Below are 20018 nucleotides of genomic sequence, written 5' to 3'. Positions count from 1 at the left end.
CTAATCCATTAGAACAGTATTTTTGCCAATATTACAGTAATAAGTTGTGGCCGGATTGTGAGGGAGTGGAAAAAACGCAAGGAGTAAACACATAATTAAGCCGAAAGGAATAAAAAGAAGAGCGTTCAGATGAACCCCTCGCCTTACTTGGCTCTGCCCCGTCCACGGAGAAACATGATGCTTATAATCAGGGGCGGAGCTACACTCTAGGGTGTCCCTTAGAGCACCATATATACAAGTAAAATGATAAATGAAGTGGTTAAATAACATATTGCCCAATGATTTCAGGCGCCTAAAAATCAGCAACTCTTTTTTTCTTTTTTTCACTTTTTAAGAAGAGCACACTCACTTATTAATATTAAGTATTTTAACTTTGTACACTTGTTTATCAAAAAAATGTACTTGAGCAATTTCTGGACACCCTTTGTGAAACACGGCTTATGATCAATTGAAGTTGAATTGTTTCATTGCTCATATCATTAGATAGACTCTTTAGGAATGGAATCACATCAAAGTACATTAATTCTCAGCTTAACATAAAGTTATTATTAAAAAGACAAACACATGCTAAATAAAAATATAAAGAAACAAACAATTGAACGATCCAAGAGGGAATCCATAGAATTTAAGTGCTCCCTCTCAATTTCAATTTGTTTGGTTGGTTTTAACAGTCATACGGAGTTTAAAAAAGTAAAAAAAAAAAATTGATTAGTGGCACCTGAATCAAGTATCCAATAACTCAATGTGGACGATTGCTAGCAAACTAGAAGCCATACTCCAAAGGGGACTCTTGATGTTGTTCTATGACTTCTAATATTATTCAGAACCATAAGTGAGGCTTAAAAAAATAGAATGTACACAAACCTAATTCCTACAGTAGAAGGTAGAGGGATTGTTTCCCATAGACCCTCGGCTCAAGAAAAAAACATATCAAAGCAAATCGAAAAAGGAATAATCAAAAAAGTGATTCAAGAATCATGATGAGTTGAGTTAATGCAATGTACAAACCAGATTTACCAACTGAATCCATCACTATAGGCACATCCAAATATGATTATCCCAACCAATGAAGATATTAGTCAACTATATCAAGCAACACTTGACTATTAAAGAATTTAACAAAACTTGAGGAGTTTATTGGCTTTCTCTTCCAAATACCCTACAAAATGATAGTAATATGACAATAAAAAGTAAACAAGAATGACTTAAAGACACATCTGCAGCTGTTTCTTCAATGGTTCTTTTGTTTCTTTCTGCCATAAGAGACTTCTTTAATCCAGCTTCACTGAAGAGAACAAGAAATGTACAAACCAGAAGGAGGAAAGGAACCCGACCGTGCCTGTCGCGAGCATGATGGCAAGGACCATGAAGAGGGAATATCCAAGGTAAAGGGTAGCAGAAACAGGCCCGCTCAAGCTCTTGAGATCAAAGATTAGGTAGTTAACAGAGTAGAGGAAAATGTATATAGCAACTGATCCGGAGGCAAAGAAGGATTTCCACCACCATTTCCAGTCCTCCACACAAAGATGCATGTAAGTCAGAACAAGAGAGACCTCAGCACAGACTATGACGAGAAGGATCATGACAATGAGGAGGAAGCCGAAGACATAGTAGACACGACCCATCCAGAGACTCGACATGATGAAGAAGAGCTCAATGAACAGAGTACCGAAAGGAAGGGTGCCTGCACCCAAAACTAAAAGCCAAGATGGATATTTTTGTGGTGGGATTTCACGGGGGATCTGGTTAGTTCGGACTGGGTATTCAATGTGAGGAGCCTTTGCCCCCAAATAACCACCGACTAGGGTTAGAGGAACGGAAATGCAGAACCAAAGTAAAATGAGGACGACAAACAGAGAAAATGGTATGGCCCCTGTGCTGTGACTACCCCATAGCAGGAAGTTCAATGTGGTTAGAATGAGAAAAGCAATTCCAGGGAAGAAACAAGCAGCTTTCCATGAGACTGAAATCCAGCCCTTGTGATCGCCACAGAAGATTGTCCTCCAGAGACGAACAGCAACATAACCAGCTGCAACACCAAGAATCATATAGAAGAATAGCATGCCGGTAATCAATGTTCCACGAGAAGCTGGGGACATAAATCCGAGGGCAGCAAACATGATAGTCACAACACCCATCCCTAGAATTTGAACCCCATCTCCAACCATCGCACACAAAAGTCCTGGATTACTTGGAGCCCTGAAAACATCACTTACCACAAGTTTCCACCCGGATAACTCCTCATTCATCTGAGCTTGAGCCTCTTTGTCAAGCTCCTCATACCTTGTCAGATCCCGCCTGACAGTCCTCAAGAAGATTACAAGCACAATTCCAGCCAAGAAAGTGATCACCATAAGGGAGTTAAGGATAGAGAACCAATGCACCTTTGCACCTTCCATCTTCAAATAAGCATCCCATCTTGATGGCCACTTAATGTCACTTTCCACAAAGTTCACCTCATAAGTAAACGAAACAGGCTCATTTTCTTTAATAGCCATGGCAACAGTTGTAGGGTCGCACTTAATTGGAGTCGGGTACTTATTGTACATTTTCAAGTTCTTTGCTGAATCAGGAGCATGTTGAACACTACAAGGAACAACCTCAAACCCAACAACCATGTAACCAGGTTCCTCAGATCCATCCTTTCCAACTGTTGAGATCACCTCAGCTCCATCCCCAGTACCCATAACACGAGCCACATTGGTCTCTTCATACTTATGAACAAGAACCGTAAACTTCAAGTGATTAAATACATAATACGCATCTTGAACCTTGATCCCAACCGGATAACCAGTCCACCGCAAGAAATAACCTGCCTTCCTCGTATATCGAATAGCAGGCAAATTATCAAGAATCAAATTCACTTGATACATCTCATCAATCCTCTTCTTCAAAAGCTTAAACTCCTCACCAGACAAAGGTTTAGTTTGACACATGAAAATCTCAGTCTCATTAGTATACATCTTAAACCTATAAGGAGAATTCTCAATCCTATCTCCCATAAGAAGCTCACCAAGATTCTCAGCACTATCCTTCACACCCTCTTGTGGTTGGCAAAAAGGTAAACTATAATAACTATAAGGCAACTCAGTGTCAATTGAAGTCAATGAATTCACCTTAACATTCAACAAATCACCAACCCCATATTTATGAGGATAACTTCCAGGCAGATAAAACCCATAACCCAATTCAAACACCAAGCAGATTAACAAAACCCAAATCTTGAATTTCTCAAAAGATCTCATTTTTAGTGGTTTCTTGATCAGATCTGGATGACCCAGATCAGGAACTGTAAATAAAATGTCAAAATCAGTGGAATTTCTCAACAGGGTTTAACACAACAATGAAAAAATCAAAGGTTTTGGGATCAGATAATGCAGTTTTAATTACTAGTAAACAAGTATTGCAAAACAAGATATGCAGAGATCTAACTTACCTCCAAAAGGGGAATTCTGAGGGCTGCAATTGAGAAATTGTTGAGTGACAGAGGAAGATCTAGACGCAAAGAATTTATATGTATTCCTATTTGTCCTCGTCGGTGGGAGATTTTGGCCAGACTTTTGGGACCCTCTTGAAGAAAAATGACTTGTCCTAATCATCAAACCAAGGGGGTTGGGGTTGGGCGGGGGTTGGACTTTATAATACTTTCCTTTTTTATAATATAACAATTTCAACGTCTTACGCGCGTCTTGATTAATTTAATGTAATAAATATTATAATACTCTGGTTTTTTTATAATTTCAATGTGTGTCACGACTCTCGACTAATTTAACAAGACAAAACATTATATTGTAATAGTCTGACATCTCTGGCTTCAATCTTTTTCTTTTCAGCGTGAAAATCTCAAAACCAGAACTAATAGAATTGATTTTCATAATAATAAAATAAATTTAAATTGTAAGACATTTACATTACCATAAGAAAAAACTGGAATTAGATCTTGAAAATAATTCACTCTATACAAAAGTAATGAATTATGGGGAGGGGGGGGAGTTGGTATAATACTTTCCTTTTTTATAATATAATAATTTCAATGTCTTACACGCATCTCGATTAATTTAATGCGATAAATATTATAATACTTTGCTTTTTTATAATATCAATGTGTGTCTCAACTAATTTAACGAGATAAAACATTATATTGTAATAGTCTGACATCTCTGACCTCAAAGGTTTTTTTCAGCGTGAAAATCTCAAAATCAGAACTAGTAGAATTAATTTTCTTAATAATAAAATAAATTTAGATTGTAAGACATTTTCATTACCATAATAAAAAAATTGGAATTAGGTCTTGAAAATAATCAACTCTACACAAAAGTAATGAAACATATTTACGGTCAATCTTTTATATAATTTTTAGGGGAAAAAAGATACAAATATAGTCTCATATGAGAGGAGGAGGGAGATAATGTTTTTATTGTAATGTGGTATCCGGGTGCCTTGATTAATTTTATCAGATAAATATTATAATATTTGTTAATAATGTAACATATTTACTATCAATGTGTATGGTATAATTTTAGGGAATAAATGATAAATATGGTCTTGTATATTTGGTGATAAGTTCAAAGTAATTGTGCAAATATCTTTTAAGCAATTTTGGTCTTATTAGCAAATCTAATTGTTTGATCATTAAGGTGTAGTGAGAATGTTATTGATACTCAAATAGAAATAACACAAGCATCATGATGAATTAATTATTTGATTGTTATATCTTGCATTTTATACGTATGAAGAAAATAAGAACTAGTAAATATGCAATATCTTAATATTGACAATGGAAAATAGAGTAATGTTTCAAATTCTATAGGGAATTGTGCAATAGTAGAACAACATAGATTCAATGGTGATGAGTTGAATAATTTTTACTGAAAAATTATCAAATATTTCTTGCTATATATGTGTATATATATCTCGAATATTTTTGACTTCTCTGTTGGAATAATGAATTTGCTTTTGGAAAGTTGTAATTTTTATTTTATTTTTAAGGGAAAAGGATAAATATACTCCCGAACTATCGTAAATGGTATGCAGGTACTCTCCGTCATACTTTTGGGACATTGGTGCCCCTGCCGTCTAAAAACTAGAGCATATATGCCCATCACTCTAAGGGAAGACTAAATAGGGACACGTGGCACAATCTTATCCTTCGATAAATGTCGGATCAATGGATAAGATTGTGACACGTGTTTGTCTATTAGTATAAAGAGTATATATGTTCTAGTTTTTGGATGGCAGGGGCGTCAATGTCCCAAAAGTATGACGGAGGGTATTTGTATACCATTTATGATAGTTCGGGGGTATATTTGTCCTTTTTCCCTATTTTTAATGTATAAGGTAAGTGATTTATTTTCACCCATGTGATTTTAGTAATCTTATTATAATTTATGAATACATTGAATGTATATTCCTGATTTTATGGATACATTGAATGTCTATACCTATATATTCTTGTGCTTTGAACCATCTAAATCTCACAAGTATTTATTAAATATTCCCTATAAATGGAATATTTTTAAACAAGTAAAAAAGATGAATTAATTGAGATTGCGTAATAACAACTCATACACTTCTCTTTTACATAGTTTTACATATTATTTGACTTTAGGATAAACTTTTTGGGGAGGGTTAAACAGGAAATAAAAGGAACAAACACTTTTTTACTTAATAATTTAACTGCACTAGAAGAGAGAGGTAGGATTTAGAATAAAGATATTCGAAATAAGGTGAAAATGATCTTTATGATAGATAAGATGAAAGAAGCGATGTTGAGATAACTCGAATAGGTGACAAAGAAATTGATGTTCGTAAGTCACAGTGAAAAGGTGTGAGAGGTTGGTCATGATGGATCTAGAGGGGGGGCCTATTAAGACAGCGTGCATGGGCACCCATTAACCTTGGAAAAACTCCCATATATAAATATAGAGTGTGCAATCCAAGTTCGAGGTCTAGGTTATAGCACCTCGTATTTTTTATATGGCATTTGATTGCATCTAACTTTATCGTTAGTAATAGCCATATTAATGATAGTAGTACCCTGTCGCGCTTGAATCTTGGGTCGAGGAGAGAGGTAAAGATAGGTTGAAGAAGTACTGGAGAGGGTGATTAGACAAGACATAATAACACCTGAAGCTTACCGATGACATGACCCTAGATAGGAGGATATGAAGATTAAGGATTAAGATAGAAGGTTAGTAAATAGTCAAGCATTGTCTAACTTTTCTACTAGTGTTTTTTTATTATTACTCTCTTGTTATTTTATTCTTCCATTTTTATTACCTAGTGTTCTCTATGCGTCGATTGTCGTACTATTTGTTGTTATTGTTCTTTTCATTATGACTTCTTCACCGATACATTCTCTTTTCATACTACCTTAAATGTTTACTTCAACTAAACACATATCAAACACAATTTTTCTACCTTTACAAGATAAAAATAAGACTTGTGTTTAATAACAACTTAACGTGCACCATACGTAAGGTTTTAATATTATATTTTGCACTCTAGTTTTTAAACATTTTTGGGAATTCTCTTTTAATATTTAGATTTTAGAGCTTATTGCCATGTGCAATGTCCGCCTTTTCAATTTAAGACAATCTCCCATGACAAATTACAAGAAAATAACCCCAGAAAGATCATCTGCATTTCTTTTACCGACCCAATGTATATATTACAAATCTCCTGTAAAAAGGGTAGTATAACTAGAACACCTATAAATAAACCATAAAAACGATATCCACTCTTCAATGTAATATGGTTTATAATCTAGATAATTAGTCCGCCACCGAAAAAGTAGGAATAAGGTTGCGTACACACCCCCCTCTCGAAATTCAGAAGGGAGGGGTGGTGAGGTTGCATACACGCCATCCTCTCCAAAAGGTAGCCTTCAAAAGGTAGGATAAGGCTGCATACAAGGCATCCTCTCTAGAAGATAGCCTACAGAAGGTAGAGGTAATGTTGCATACACGTCACCCTCTTCGGACCCTAGTTGCACAAGGTAATGTTGTTGTAGTCTGCCACTGAAATAGGCTTCAGGGCAAATTACAAAGTGCAACTAATTAGTCAAATCATAGTAGAACATATAACATGACATTATCAACATCTAGATGGGAAATATGAACATTTCTTTCCACAGTTGAAAGATGATTAATGTGAATATTTTTTAACTTTTGGCACCTAATCCTTGGGATTTAGGACGTCTAACAGCAACTAAAGGATTGGTTATGCCTTGTGAACTTCTCCCAAGTCCCATGCCTTCAACAAAACCCATCTTTGCCATCATCTTTGATCCAAACCCCTTTGTGTGTCTCTCAAATCCTGCAAATCCAACAGATGACTCCTTCCTGATGGATTTCCCGCTTCCACCGACAACCTCAGCACCACGAACAGATGATTTGGGTAGAGAATCCTTCTTTGCTGATGATCTACTACTTGTTTCTAGGATTTCAGCTCCCAATCCAAGAGCTTTTGGTCGTTGGCGAGCTTCGATGGGCTCGGAAATACCCTGTCCATCTTTCCCTAAACCTCTACCTTCTTGATAACCCATTTTTGCCATGAGTTTCGAGCCAATACCTGTGGTGTGCATCTCGAATGCACCGTATTCGACTGAGTTGGTCACAACCTTTGTTTCATGGACAATGGTGGCTGTCTGGGTTGTTTCAATTGATTTCTCCTCAACTTCTGTCTCGGAACGCATGATACCACTTGAAATAAAGGAGACGGGAAGAGCGTAGGAGACTGTTTTCTGATCCCTTCTTTTCTTGCTGCTGTCTTTTTGCCCACGTGGATTTATCGGGGTTCTAAACAAATTGCTTGGGCCAGATTGTCCACCACTACCCTTTGAAGAGTTTTTGGCTGCATTTACATCCTTTCTATGACTTTGTATACCGGTGACTGTGAAATCAGAATCCTCGTCACCAGCTCCTATCAACTGAATGGTCAAAAAATGGAAATCTCAATGTCAGACAGAAACATGCATCTTTACAGAATGTTTATTTAAGGTATATATTATGTAAACCAAAAAATTGAACTCTTCGACAGACTGGAGGTTTTAAGTAACATAACCTTCTCCAAACGAATTTTATCACTGGCGGATGGCATAGCTGTATGCTGTGTCTTGGTAACTGTCACAAACCTGGAAAAAAGGAACACGGATGACTTCAACGTGTACAATTTTCTTCCCGTAGCAGTATTACATCTAATATACATGTCCAAAGCAGTCCAAAGCAAATGGAGGTGCACAAGCCACGTATAGCAGATGCAAAAGTCAGTTTACAATACAAATCTTCTCTAAAAAGCTTTCCCATTACTAATATTAACATCTTAAGGTAAAATGCCTCTATCCGTAGAATAAGCTATCAAAATAACCATAATTTTCACAACTAACTAAAGGCCAACAGAACACATATATTTAAGGCCTTGAAAATAATGAAATGTCGGAATATCGCAATCCATTTCTTCTTAATTAAGAAAGTTTTGGAACATCAGGAAATACATATGTAATTACACACCTTCCCTTTTATACATTCTTTACATGTTAAATGAAAGTTACCCTCTTGATTATCTCTGAAATTCACATATGAAAGACTAAAAAGGGAAAAAGTTCCTACCTCTTCTTACCAGAACCTTGACAACCGCTTCGCAGACGGTATATTGCAGCTAATCTCTGAACCTGTGCATGTTCAGCACTGAATGTCAAAACAAGTGATTTCTAGTCGTTGAACTCATAGAAGACACTCGACTAAATGACAAATAATTCCTTCCTATTGCAAGCTATAGTCATAAAGTTGGTTATCATGACTACAAATGGTGAACTTGAGCCTTAATTATTAAAACAATGTTCCCTTTTTTCACAAGAAAGGGCAAAATAAGATCAAATGAGTAAAAGATCACTATGTAGCAATTTTTTACAGCTGTCAAAACAAAGAAGCAGAACCAGAAGAATCGAGGTTATCATATTAAGAAGTTTTTTCTTTGGAATACGCCTTTCTTCTAACTTTTTTTCCACTATACATGAGATAATACTTACTTGAGTAAGACAGCAGTAGTATCACATTGGCACTTAATGGAAGTTGTTTTCAAGGTATGTTGAAAAATAAAGATGAGAAGTTACTGGATTGCACGTAGATAAGTAAAAGGACTTTATTTCCTGAACATAGGTATGACAAAACACAATACCTGAGAACAATCACGTGAATGCATAGGTTGGAAAGATAACATATCAGCTCCATCCAAAACCATCTGGTGCAGTTTCTACATTTTAAGAGTGAAAGGAAATTTCAATAAAAAGGAAGAAATTTTTTTTATAGCTTTTGAATAGATCTACACAACATCAGTTTGGTTTCTTTGATTTGATGCACTTTGATAAAGTATGCACTGTATTTTTAATAAGGACTATAGTACTCGGAAGATGATGATTTCAATAACAAGGCAACAAAGGGGTTCCCCACCCTGTACACACTGTGAAGATATACAGAGGTTTCCCATGGAAGGGAAAAAATCAGTTTCTAGGAGCTAAAGAGAGCAGCTATAATATTCAAAATCACCTACAAAACTAGCCAACTTAAAGGCAGCGACTGTGGCTTGTCTTTGTTCCAGAGAAACTAGCACAGTGACTCAGCTACAAAAGGAAATAATATGAAAAGGGATATAAAGTAACTCAATGAACATCCAATTGCAACTTCACTTTACACCATTATCATCTGCTCACCGAACTATTAAACCAGCTGAGATGAACAAAACCAAAAATACAAAGAGGAAAAAGAAAAGACAACATCAATCAAAAGAAGTTATGTTTCATGTCAGTAGATAGGTGATGTTTAAAGACCAAGAACTTCACATTACCGATACTTCATTATTTAGGCAGGAGAACCATGTTTTCTATTTCATTTCAAAAAAAAAATCTGATCCTGAATCAAACAAGGGAAACTGTCTTAATTTGATTAGGAACCTCCTACAAATCTACAACCCCCTACCAACAAGTATATGCAGTAAAATTTGGTTATACAACTATCTGCAGTACATCCGGATTCGATAATGACCTGGTTCCAACTTACAGATTAACTATACAAACAAGATCAACATACAGATGGGATGAATACACAGACTTCAGGACAAATATGTCAGCCTAAACATACAAGCGAGCTCAAAACTGAAATGCACAATTCTTATTTTAACAAAAAGGACATAGATGAGAGAATTTTTCATACAACTATGTTTCTCTCTGACAAAGTTATTAAATAAATTTAGTGGAACAGAAAAATATCAAACAAGGAAAAGTTTGCATCTGATGTCAAAAAGACGGATCTACATAGAAGCATAGGCAAGTTCAAACGATCAAGCTGGTGGGAAAGAAAAAAGCAACAAAATACTTAGACTCCAAACAAAGGAAACAATTTCAAGCTCTTACTAAATTTATCTTCTGAAGATCAACACCTCGGTGGAGCATTCTCTCTCGACGCTTCAAAGCCATCATCTCCTTGCGATGTTTCTTCTTAGCACCTGAAAACATAAGCTAGGAGTATATACAGTGGAGTTGAAGACACATGGCAATACACAAACAAAAAGAAAAGGTCAACAGAGAAAACAATGAAAGCAAAAGCAGAGAGAGAGAAATCCAAGGGAATTTTATCCTCTTTCAATCCAAGAGAGTAATAAGTTATATGTACTTGAAATTTAATGGCCAAGCATAAGCAAATTTAAATAAAGACGAAGCATATTGTCGCAACTCACTATAGGGCAGATATCTTTACCTGGAAACCTCCCGAAATTTTTACTCTTTTGAGATTCAAACGGCCATGACTGAGGAAATTTAGCAGCATGTTTCTTTTTCCCTGAAACTGTTCTCGGGTCCTTTACAAACATAAGACCATCCAAATCAGATCCCCGGGCTTGCTTGGCAGGAGTAGATTTCTGACCTCCTCGGGACTTCCTCTCTTTTTTAGGCTTCTTCATTCCATACTCCCTAGAGACTTCCTGAAGATGAATCCCACCCAACTTCTCTACGGTTTCATCTAAGCTATCATCAGAACAGCTACTAGGAACTTGTCCAACCAACTGTCTAACATCAATTACTTTGCACATTCCACCAGTTCCTTCGTAATAATCTGCAGCAACCTCTTCATCAACATCTGAATCACTATCAGATGAGCCATCACTTTCAGATGATCCGTCAGATTCTTCTGATTCTGACGAACAAGAACTTCCATCATCAGATGAAATGCCTTCATCATCACCATCACTTTCCTCGTCTGATAAGTCTTGAGTATGTAGTCTAAGCCCCCCTATAGACAAAAATCCCTCATTTTCCACAGAAGATGACATCTCAGCTGGCAGGTGATTGTCCATCTCGATGCTGGCACCACCAAGGAAGCCCCCATCAGCATCCATATCCTCATCAGAGAATGAATACTCAAAAGAAGGATTTTCCTTCTCATCCTTGGGTGACAATCCAACTCCTCCATGTGTTATTTCTGCTTCTTCATAGAATCCCAATCCTCTGTGTGAACTCTCATCCAGTGAGAAACCAGCACTATAGTCACCAGCATAGTCAACTTCATGAGAATCTTTATTTTGTCCAACATCTAGAGATAAAGGGGTTGTGCAATCATAAATACATCCCTGATTTTGAGGTTCCTTATTTTGGCCTTCATCTACGAAAGCAACAATTTGAGTTTCCTTTGTATCAACCAAAAGAATAGGATGTTCCCAATCCAATTTGTCATCTTTTACTCCTCCACTACATACTGCATCTGAACGTACCTGGAAAAGACACACGGAAAATTTCATCAGCAATGCATATTATTGCATTCTTTTGAAGAAGGTAACAGATTTTTTAAGTAACCCTTAGCACAGAGATTGTAGTGCAAGTTTTTTGTTTTATAGTCAGACTATTAAACTCATCCACGCTTTGCTCGAACCTCATCAAATTTATGAAATAATCTTTTCATTTACATCTTGATTGGCAAACATTTTAGAAAATATTCTCAGCATCAAAACCAAATAAATTATATTTCAACTTATAATCCACTACCTACATTTTTAGTATTATAAATAGTTGGTTTTGTATAGTCTATTTAGTACATCTTTCTTTAGAAATGTGTAAAGAAAGAAAAAGAATTTCAAGAAAATTCTCTCTATTTGTGAATGTGTAATAAATTCTAAACTATATTCTTAGGATGAAATTAAATTTTACGGCATTCATAATTTTATCTTGATGGAGTTTTTTGATGACAAGGGAAACCCGCAGCCGCCTCTACCCTCTACCCTGTGGGTGCACACAGGGTAAAGCCCCCGCTCCTATGCAATAGCTCGCAAACCACATAGGAGAGGTAACCCGCACTAGGCAAGCCCGGTGCGACGAGCTCGATCCAGTAGGCAAATCGAACTGAGACCTCCAACATGGAAGTCCCAAGCCCAAACCACTGGGCCACCCCGAAGGGTCTTGATGGAGTTTTCATTCCTCAATTTCGAGCTAGATTTTTCTTTCTTTTCGTTGTTTCTCTTTCAAGAGGAAACACAACAACAAAAAGAGCAAACGGAGAAGGGGAGGGGGCGGGGGGGAGAAGGACCAAAATCTTTGGTTCCAAATTTATGTATCAAAATGTATGATTATTCTATCTAATTGTTATCTTTTCCTTCTTCCTTTTCTTTTTTAACCTTTTTCTCTCTTTAGTTCATTATTTTTTCTTCTTGGGCTGATTTTTTAGATTATATGAACTAAAAAAGAAGTAAACGAATATATAAATAAATAAATAAGCAATAATTTAATAAAATCAGAATCCACTCTCTAACTTTTATAACACGTCACATACAACTGAAATCCCTAGAAATACATATAACTGATTTCAAGTCAACAATAACATTCCAAGTGAAATCCCACAAGTGGGGCCTGAGTTGGGTAGAATGTCCGCAAACCTTACCACTACTACCTCGTGGAGGTAGTGAGCCTATTTCCCAAGATGCTAAACTTAACTACAAGACTAATTTTTAATCTAGCATGAATCTAATATGGAAATTCCAAACATTCAAGCTAAAAGGATAGTAATGCCATAATTACTATTACAGAATGAAAAAAAGAAGCAGCAAATTGCAATATACCAAAACTATTAGTACTCTCTTACAAATATTTTTTAAACAAAACAAATAATGCTAATAAAACACAAAACTCGATAGGAAATCTCTCGAGTCTGAAATTGCTGCTTGTAGCAACTAAGCAAGATGAGAAGAATAACCAACAATAATTAATAAGCTTAGGAAAGAATGTTTTTTGATAACAATAATTAATAAGCTTAGGAAAGAATTTCAATCAGTTTACGAAAGATCGTATTCATCAAAATAACTTAGCTTCTGAAATCCTTAAATGTACTCACCAAAATTGCCGTTGCATTGATTTTCATTATTGATTACGTGAACAGGTTCCTTATTAAAGCAAAATATAACAGGAAGTGTGGGAAGTAATTTGTGAATGAAGCGCGCAAGTAGCATCCTGTTTATACTTTGAACACCATAGAGCTTCTTGACCATGGTATTGGTTACAGTTGAGTAACTTGGGATCTACTACATTTTTATTGAAGAGAAAGGAGAATCCAGCAAATCACATAAATATCTTAGCTTCGGGCTTATCCAAAGCCTCCCTCGTTCTACTTTGGAGCCTATGAAAATTTATAGGATAGGGGAGGTGAATCGTTTTGAAATTCATTTGAAGAATACCAATCCCAAAAATTCAATTTTGTAACTGATACAAAAACCAAACGACACACTTCTTTAAGCTTCTTAGAATAAGCAAATGGACATGAGACTAGTAGATAGTTTGTGTTTAGTTTCTTTTTATAAGTTAGTGTTAGTTTTGTTATGCACGTGAAAGGTTTGGGAGTCATGGATATTATTAAGGTTATTAATTAGTAACTAAAAATAGAAGCTAGGGAGATCAAGAAATGCGAGTTATGGAGTATGATTTTTTTAGTGATAATTAATACTATTGAGTAATTATTTTAAGAGGTTACTTTTGAATTATTTTTTTAAATGGCACATTGATGAAGAAAAATAAAGAAAAAGTCAAAAAATTGAGAAAAAAGATAAATCCAATTGGAGGCCTTAGAGAGGTGTCACATCATCTTATCTATGTTTAGCTTTATATTTTATATAGCTTTGTGGTGGGCATAATTTACTAGGGTGAAAGTGTGATTCGTTCTATCAACCCTTTAATAGTTAAAGGGTTTAAATAGTGGATGCACGTGCAGTAGTACCAATTATGAGAAATCCACCGATTCACATGTGAGGTGTGTACAATGATAGTGGTGTACCATAGTCATAAGCTAGAAACGGATAAAGGGGGCATGAAAGTGGCGAGCTACAACAATGGTTAAGGAGACTTAACATTGCTAAGTTAAGAGATAACTGAGCATACCATGTGTTGTTAGGACCACATATATGGCCCTTGATAAGAAAATTGAAAAACAATAAACGAATGTGAAGAGTAGAAATGCAGTCTATAAAATGTGGCAATCATGCCAGAAAATTGCCATAAAAGGAATAAATAGCCCAAAACTAAACTCCCTATTTGATCAATTTTAAGGAAATACTAATCCTTACACATACTGGGCAGATAATCTGTAACATCCCAAAACAAATACACTCTTAGCATCCAAACCCATCAGAGGAAATACGCGGAAAATCCAAATGTCTAGTCCTTTTTTTTATCACGGCTGAATTTCCAGTCTTTAGCCAATATCAAAAGAGATCAACCAGATATTTGATTAAGATCCAAATTATTAACCTTGAATTCGTGTACAGAACTAAACTATTAACTAAACAAAAAAGGGCCAAAACTACCCTCGAACTATTCGAAATAGATCCCATATACCTTCCATTTTTTTTTTGTCTCAGAACTACCCCTCCTGTCTAATTATTGGATCACATATACCCTCCCTTTTAACGGACTGCCACTTCTCACTATGTGGCATCTGACGTGTAAAAAAAGTCACGTGACTGTCACCCTAAGCAGACAAATGTGGATTAACCACCCACCCAGTAAACGCCCCGACTTCCCCTACCATTTAGAACCCCAATTTCATTTATTATCCCATTTCTTAAAACAGCTTTCTTTCCCCATTTCTTCAAAAAGCTTTCTTCTCCACTAAATTTTAAAGCAAATGTCAGAATGCTCAGATCCTGGTAAGGATTCATCATACTGATATTCGAAGACGGGTAAAAAATCTAGCCCAAGCTTCCAAATTCTGTATGGATGAAAAGGGGAACAGAATAAAGAAAACAACAGCATTAGGATTAATTTTTCTTGGACAAACTGACCATACTAGACTATAGCCGACAGGTAATTACTGGAGCTATTTGACGGACTAGATAAGAAGTACACACTTCTGAAATCAATTGGTGTTGACAGACCACATATTGTTGTTTTTCTCTAATGTATTTCACAAGCAACTGTAATGGTTTCCTGATACTATAACTCGATAATGATTGAAGGCACAGAGAACACAGTGCCTTACTGAGAACCATGGAGCGGCCGACTTACATATCATCAAAAGTAGCACTATCAAGTCACTCCCAGTGTGGTGGGATTAGCAAAAACAAATATGAATTGATAGAACATTCTGACATTGCTTCAATATTTAGTGGGGAACAAATCTTTTTGAAGAAATGGCGGCAGAAAGCTTTTTTAAGAACTGGGTAAGAGATGAAATTAGGGTTCTAAATGGTTGAGGAAGTCGGGGCATTTACTGGGTGTGTGGTTAATCCACATTTGTGTGCTTAGGTGGACAGTCATGTGGCACATTTTTTACACGTCAAACACTACATAGTGGGTAGTGGCAGTCCGTTAAAAGGAAGGGTATATGTTATCCAATAGTTAGACGGGACGGGACCGGTAGCTTTGAGATCAAAACAAACCAAGGGTATATGTGCTCTATTTCGAATTGTTTGGGGGTAGTTTTCACCCTTTTTCGTTAACTAAATAATCCTTTGAAATACAGCACTTCACCTCCAAAAAGTATACCTCATTAGATGTGTATAGTTGTTTCTGCCTTTTGAGCGAATCAAGAACCTCAATTAGCTTTACAAACAAAACACAACATATATCTTCCCTAAAGATTCACCCTTTAAACCTCTAACAATAATATGATGCACAGATGTAAAAGCACTCCTAGTCAATATTCCAACAACAACATTAACTCAGTGTAATCCCGCAAGTGGGGTTTTAGGAGGTTAGAATGTACGCAAATCTTACCTCCTTTGCCTTTGTGTGGGTAGAGAGGATGTTGATCATCATAACCCAATGACCTTAAATTATACATTCTTCAATAAAAATTCAATCTTTGACAATAAAATAAACTAAAAATGTCTCTAATATACTCTTCACCTACTCATTTAGAAAATGCTGATCCTTAAAAAAAATCAATCTTTTACATAAACATACCACTGAATTTGCAGAAGGGTATACATAACGGATCTCACTTCCTCTACTTTTCTTCAATTCACTTTTCGAACTCGAAGCATTCTTCGAGCTGCTAACAGCTGCATTACGATTCCTTGAATTACCATTTCCACTTCCATTTTCACTCTTCAAATTTCTCCCTAAATTCCCAAAATCAAATAAATAAATAAATAAACAATCACACTATAAATACACACAACATGTACATATATCTGATTCAGAGAAAACCTCTTGAAGGAGGAGAATTGAAATCGCCCCAATCAGATAAGACTCCGCCTTCAACAAACAATCCCCGACCCGAATAAGACGGGTTCCTGGGCTTCCGAGTTTTAGGTTTATTAGATCGTTTTCTGTTATTTCCTCCCATTTTATTCAGCTTCTCGTACGTCGGCGGTCTACGGTGGCGAAACGCCGTGAACGGCGGAGAGTGATGGCGGAGATCGGAGGTGAGTTTTCGATTGTTTATTGTAAAGTAAGGGAAAAAGGGTAAGGCGGTGAAGAGGTAAATTCAGTGTGATGAGGTGTATGTTCTCTTATGATGAGGTTTAGCTTGAAATGTTGTACATTTTGAGGTACAAGTGGTGTAATGCGTGGGGTAAAAGTTGTATAAATGTTAGTTATGGGTGTAATGTGTAAATATAGAAAGAATATACTACGAGATATGCTAACATGCCTCGACGGTGAAGTACGTCTCGTCTTTTAAAGTAAGCATAAAATAACGAATATTTGAAACCATAGAAGAATATTTGTAGATAAAAATATTTTTTAAAAAAAAAAATTATATTAGAAATGATGTTCGGTACCTGCATTCGAATTCAATCTAATTTTATATTGTTGTAAGGCCGATTTAAGACGAGAATGTTTTCTTAAGCTTAATATGAGACATTTAACTAAAAAGAAGAGAATCTTATTCATCTCATCATAATCTTTATTGGTGGACAAGTGAAACTTGCTCTAATGATTGAGCATCTTCGTCATCAATTAGTGAAGAATTCGAGTCATCTTAATAAATAAGGTTTAAGAAGCTGATGAAGGCAAAAAGAAATTGAAGAATGTCATTTATTTTGACTCACTTATAAAATCTTTAGCTTATTTTTAAGTCACTTTTTGAAAATTAAATGCACACTAAAAAAAAATCATCCCAATATTGTAAGCAAATGTATTATTTATTTTATTTGGTTCTTATGATTAAAAGGATGCATCAAAATATTTTTCATTTTAGCTTTGATGAGTTCGTGAGTTGAAAATTAATATATTATTATATTCTCGTGAAGATTTATTAAATCTTGTTACTGTTTGATGATATCAAAATGGGGAAGATTTTAGAGAATGTTCATGTAGTATATTCATGTTTTGATTTTTATGCTGAATCGTAAAAAATAATAAAAAATTACTTAAAAAGAAACTTAATTTTACTTAGACATAGATATTGATGAAGAGAGCCTATAGAAGACAATGATGGGTTCTTACACTTGCAATAAATATCAATTTTTTTAAGAAAACATATGAATATAACTAGGTTCTCAAATCTAGGAGATTGAATTAAGGATGGCAAGAAAGTTTTAAATTGGAAAAAAAGTAACAAAAATTTTAATTATTGAGTAAGGTAAGGGTGACAATTTTAAATAGTGTTAATGACATTAGCTTTAAAAAAATCTCAATTTTTATTATATACACAAAGATTCTATCTCCCCCTCCTTCAACCCATGTCTCCACCGCAATCGCCATCCATTTCACTCTAACTCTTTTTGGTCCATATAATATGTCTCGCTCATTTATTAACTTAATATTTTAAACGCTCAAATATAATCTAACTCACGCGTTTGATATTTCCAATCAAATACTCATAATTCTCCACTTAATACTTTAAACGCTCAAATATAATCCAACTCACGTATTTGATATTTCTAATCAAATACTCATTATTCTCCAACATCAAAAAGACAAATAGGCATGTCAAATAAGCAAAAATGCTAAGGCAACTATTAGCTTGTTTGGATTGGCTTATTTAGAAATCTTTGGTAGAGTGTATAAGAATAATGTTAAATATAGTGTATTAATAATGCTTGTATTTGTTATGTTTGCATTAATTATACTAATGCATTGTTTGATTTGTGCATTAAAAATAACATGCATTGCATAAAAGAATTATTTACAAAGATATTTTCCTGTATTAGTAATACACACCTTAATACACAATGGACTGTAATAAGTTGGAAAAGAGCTCCAAACAAGTTACTAGTAATACTGACAATACATGTATTATTTTTTCTAATACATTCTACCAAACGTCGTTTTAATGTTTTTAAGTCAAAATAATTTTTAAGCACTTTTAAAAGTGTTTGGACAAATTAAAAAAGTACTTATAAACACTTGATTTTAAGCTAAAAATAAGCCAAAAATCATAAGTTCAAATTTCTAACTTACAAATTTTGATTTATAAGTCAAAAGCCACCAGCCAATTCAAACATTTTTTTATCACCAAAACTATGATTAATTTTAGACTCAATAGATTATTTATTATTTTTCTTGAATAGATAAATTATTTGGCACCTGAAAAAATTGTAACTTGAAGAGGTATGAGTCGTAAACTTTAGAAACACGCCTAAAATCTAAAATTTGCAAGAAACACAAAGAAAATGTTTTTTCTTTGTTCTTTTTCCTTCCATTAAAATAGAATAATGATGGTTAGGTCTATTAGGTATAACGACAATAAAGGGAAATTTCCAAGATTTTGGAATATTTGTTACAAAATTTGCTTGGATCTTTTCTCTTGATAGCAAGTTAAGTCCTATACGTTTTTTCCTTTTACAATCGAGAAATTCTAGATGCTCACAAGTCACAATATATGTTCTCTTCTATGGTTGGTGATACTCAAATATAGGTTCATCATCTAATTTGTTTGTAGCTATTTTTGTTTTTATTATGTTATACTTTTTAGATAAATATTTAAATGTCTATTAATAGTTAATATCATATCTATTTTGTTGTTATAAAAATGGACATACAATTGTTTTTATTGATTAACGGAAAAAACATATAAGTCATTAATTAGAGTGTTTAACTATTAGTGGTATCACAAGTGGTAAAAATGGACACACAATTGTAACGGAAAAAGCATATAAGTCATTAGTATATTTTAAAAAAAAATTACAAAAGAAACCATATAAAATCGTTTAAATTTGTTCTTGAACTTTAAAAAATTGAATCACTACATATTCAATTTTATAATATCCTATATTTCTCACGATCACATTAACCTCCCTCTAGCCTCAAATAATTCAAAAGGAATTCAAATCATAATTATTTTAACCAAATCTCAATTTTGTTGGAATTGTATTGACACAATTCCATCATCAATTCTTCTGATAACTATTAGTGATATCAAAACTACAAAACAGTCTTTAAATGGTATAACAAATCCAACTATAAATAATCCAAGCCCTAAATTATTTGCAACAATATATAAAAAAAAAAGTCAAGATAAAGTTATAACGATTGAAGATTATCGATGGTCTTTTGTTAGTAATAAACTAATAATAGGAGAGTCTGATAAACATGAAAGTAT

General features: G+C 34.7%; 3 protein-coding genes across 8 annotated transcripts in view; all 3 read right to left on the bottom strand.

The window, feature by feature from the left end:
- Positions 1–3599, bottom strand: part of LOC125876340 (transmembrane 9 superfamily member 11-like) — a 98372-nt gene extending 94773 nt beyond the window's left edge. For 3 of the 4 annotated variants that reach the window (XR_007447485.1, XR_007447487.1, XR_007447486.1), the window contains exons 1-2: positions 3437–3599; positions 1206–3289 (exon numbers count right to left, since the gene is read on the bottom strand). Coding sequence is in view for 1 of the 4 variants with exons in the window: in XM_049557511.1 (XP_049413468.1) it covers positions 1272–3289; positions 3437–3599 (2181 nt within the window). In the remaining 3 variants the exon portion in view is untranslated. Of the gene's footprint in view, positions 1–1077; positions 3290–3436 lie in introns of those variants that run through there. The other variant, XM_049557511.1, reaches the window with a different exon arrangement.
- LOC125876353 (uncharacterized) overlaps positions 1–20018 on the bottom strand; it is a 226402-nt gene that overhangs the window by 39478 nt on the left and 166906 nt on the right. The gene's annotated exons all lie outside the window — the stretch shown is intronic.
- On the bottom strand, positions 6622–16934 carry LOC125876336 (uncharacterized). Its single transcript, XM_049557502.1, has 8 exons — positions 16679–16934; positions 16433–16590; positions 10752–11760; positions 10409–10500; positions 9178–9252; positions 8610–8671; positions 8065–8134; positions 6622–7930 (listed from the first exon to the last, which is right to left on the bottom strand). Exons 1-8 carry the CDS (start codon positions 16815–16817, stop codon positions 7163–7165), a joined length of 2373 nt encoding a protein of 790 aa, XP_049413459.1. The 5' UTR covers positions 16818–16934; the 3' UTR covers positions 6622–7162.

This window comes from Solanum stenotomum, chromosome 9 (assembly GCF_019186545.1).
Source record: "Solanum stenotomum isolate F172 chromosome 9, ASM1918654v1, whole genome shotgun sequence".
Lineage (NCBI taxonomy): Eukaryota > Viridiplantae > Streptophyta > Magnoliopsida > Solanales > Solanaceae > Solanum > Solanum stenotomum.
Note: the sequence above shows the minus strand (reverse complement) of the source record. Positions and strands in the feature narration are given on the sequence as shown.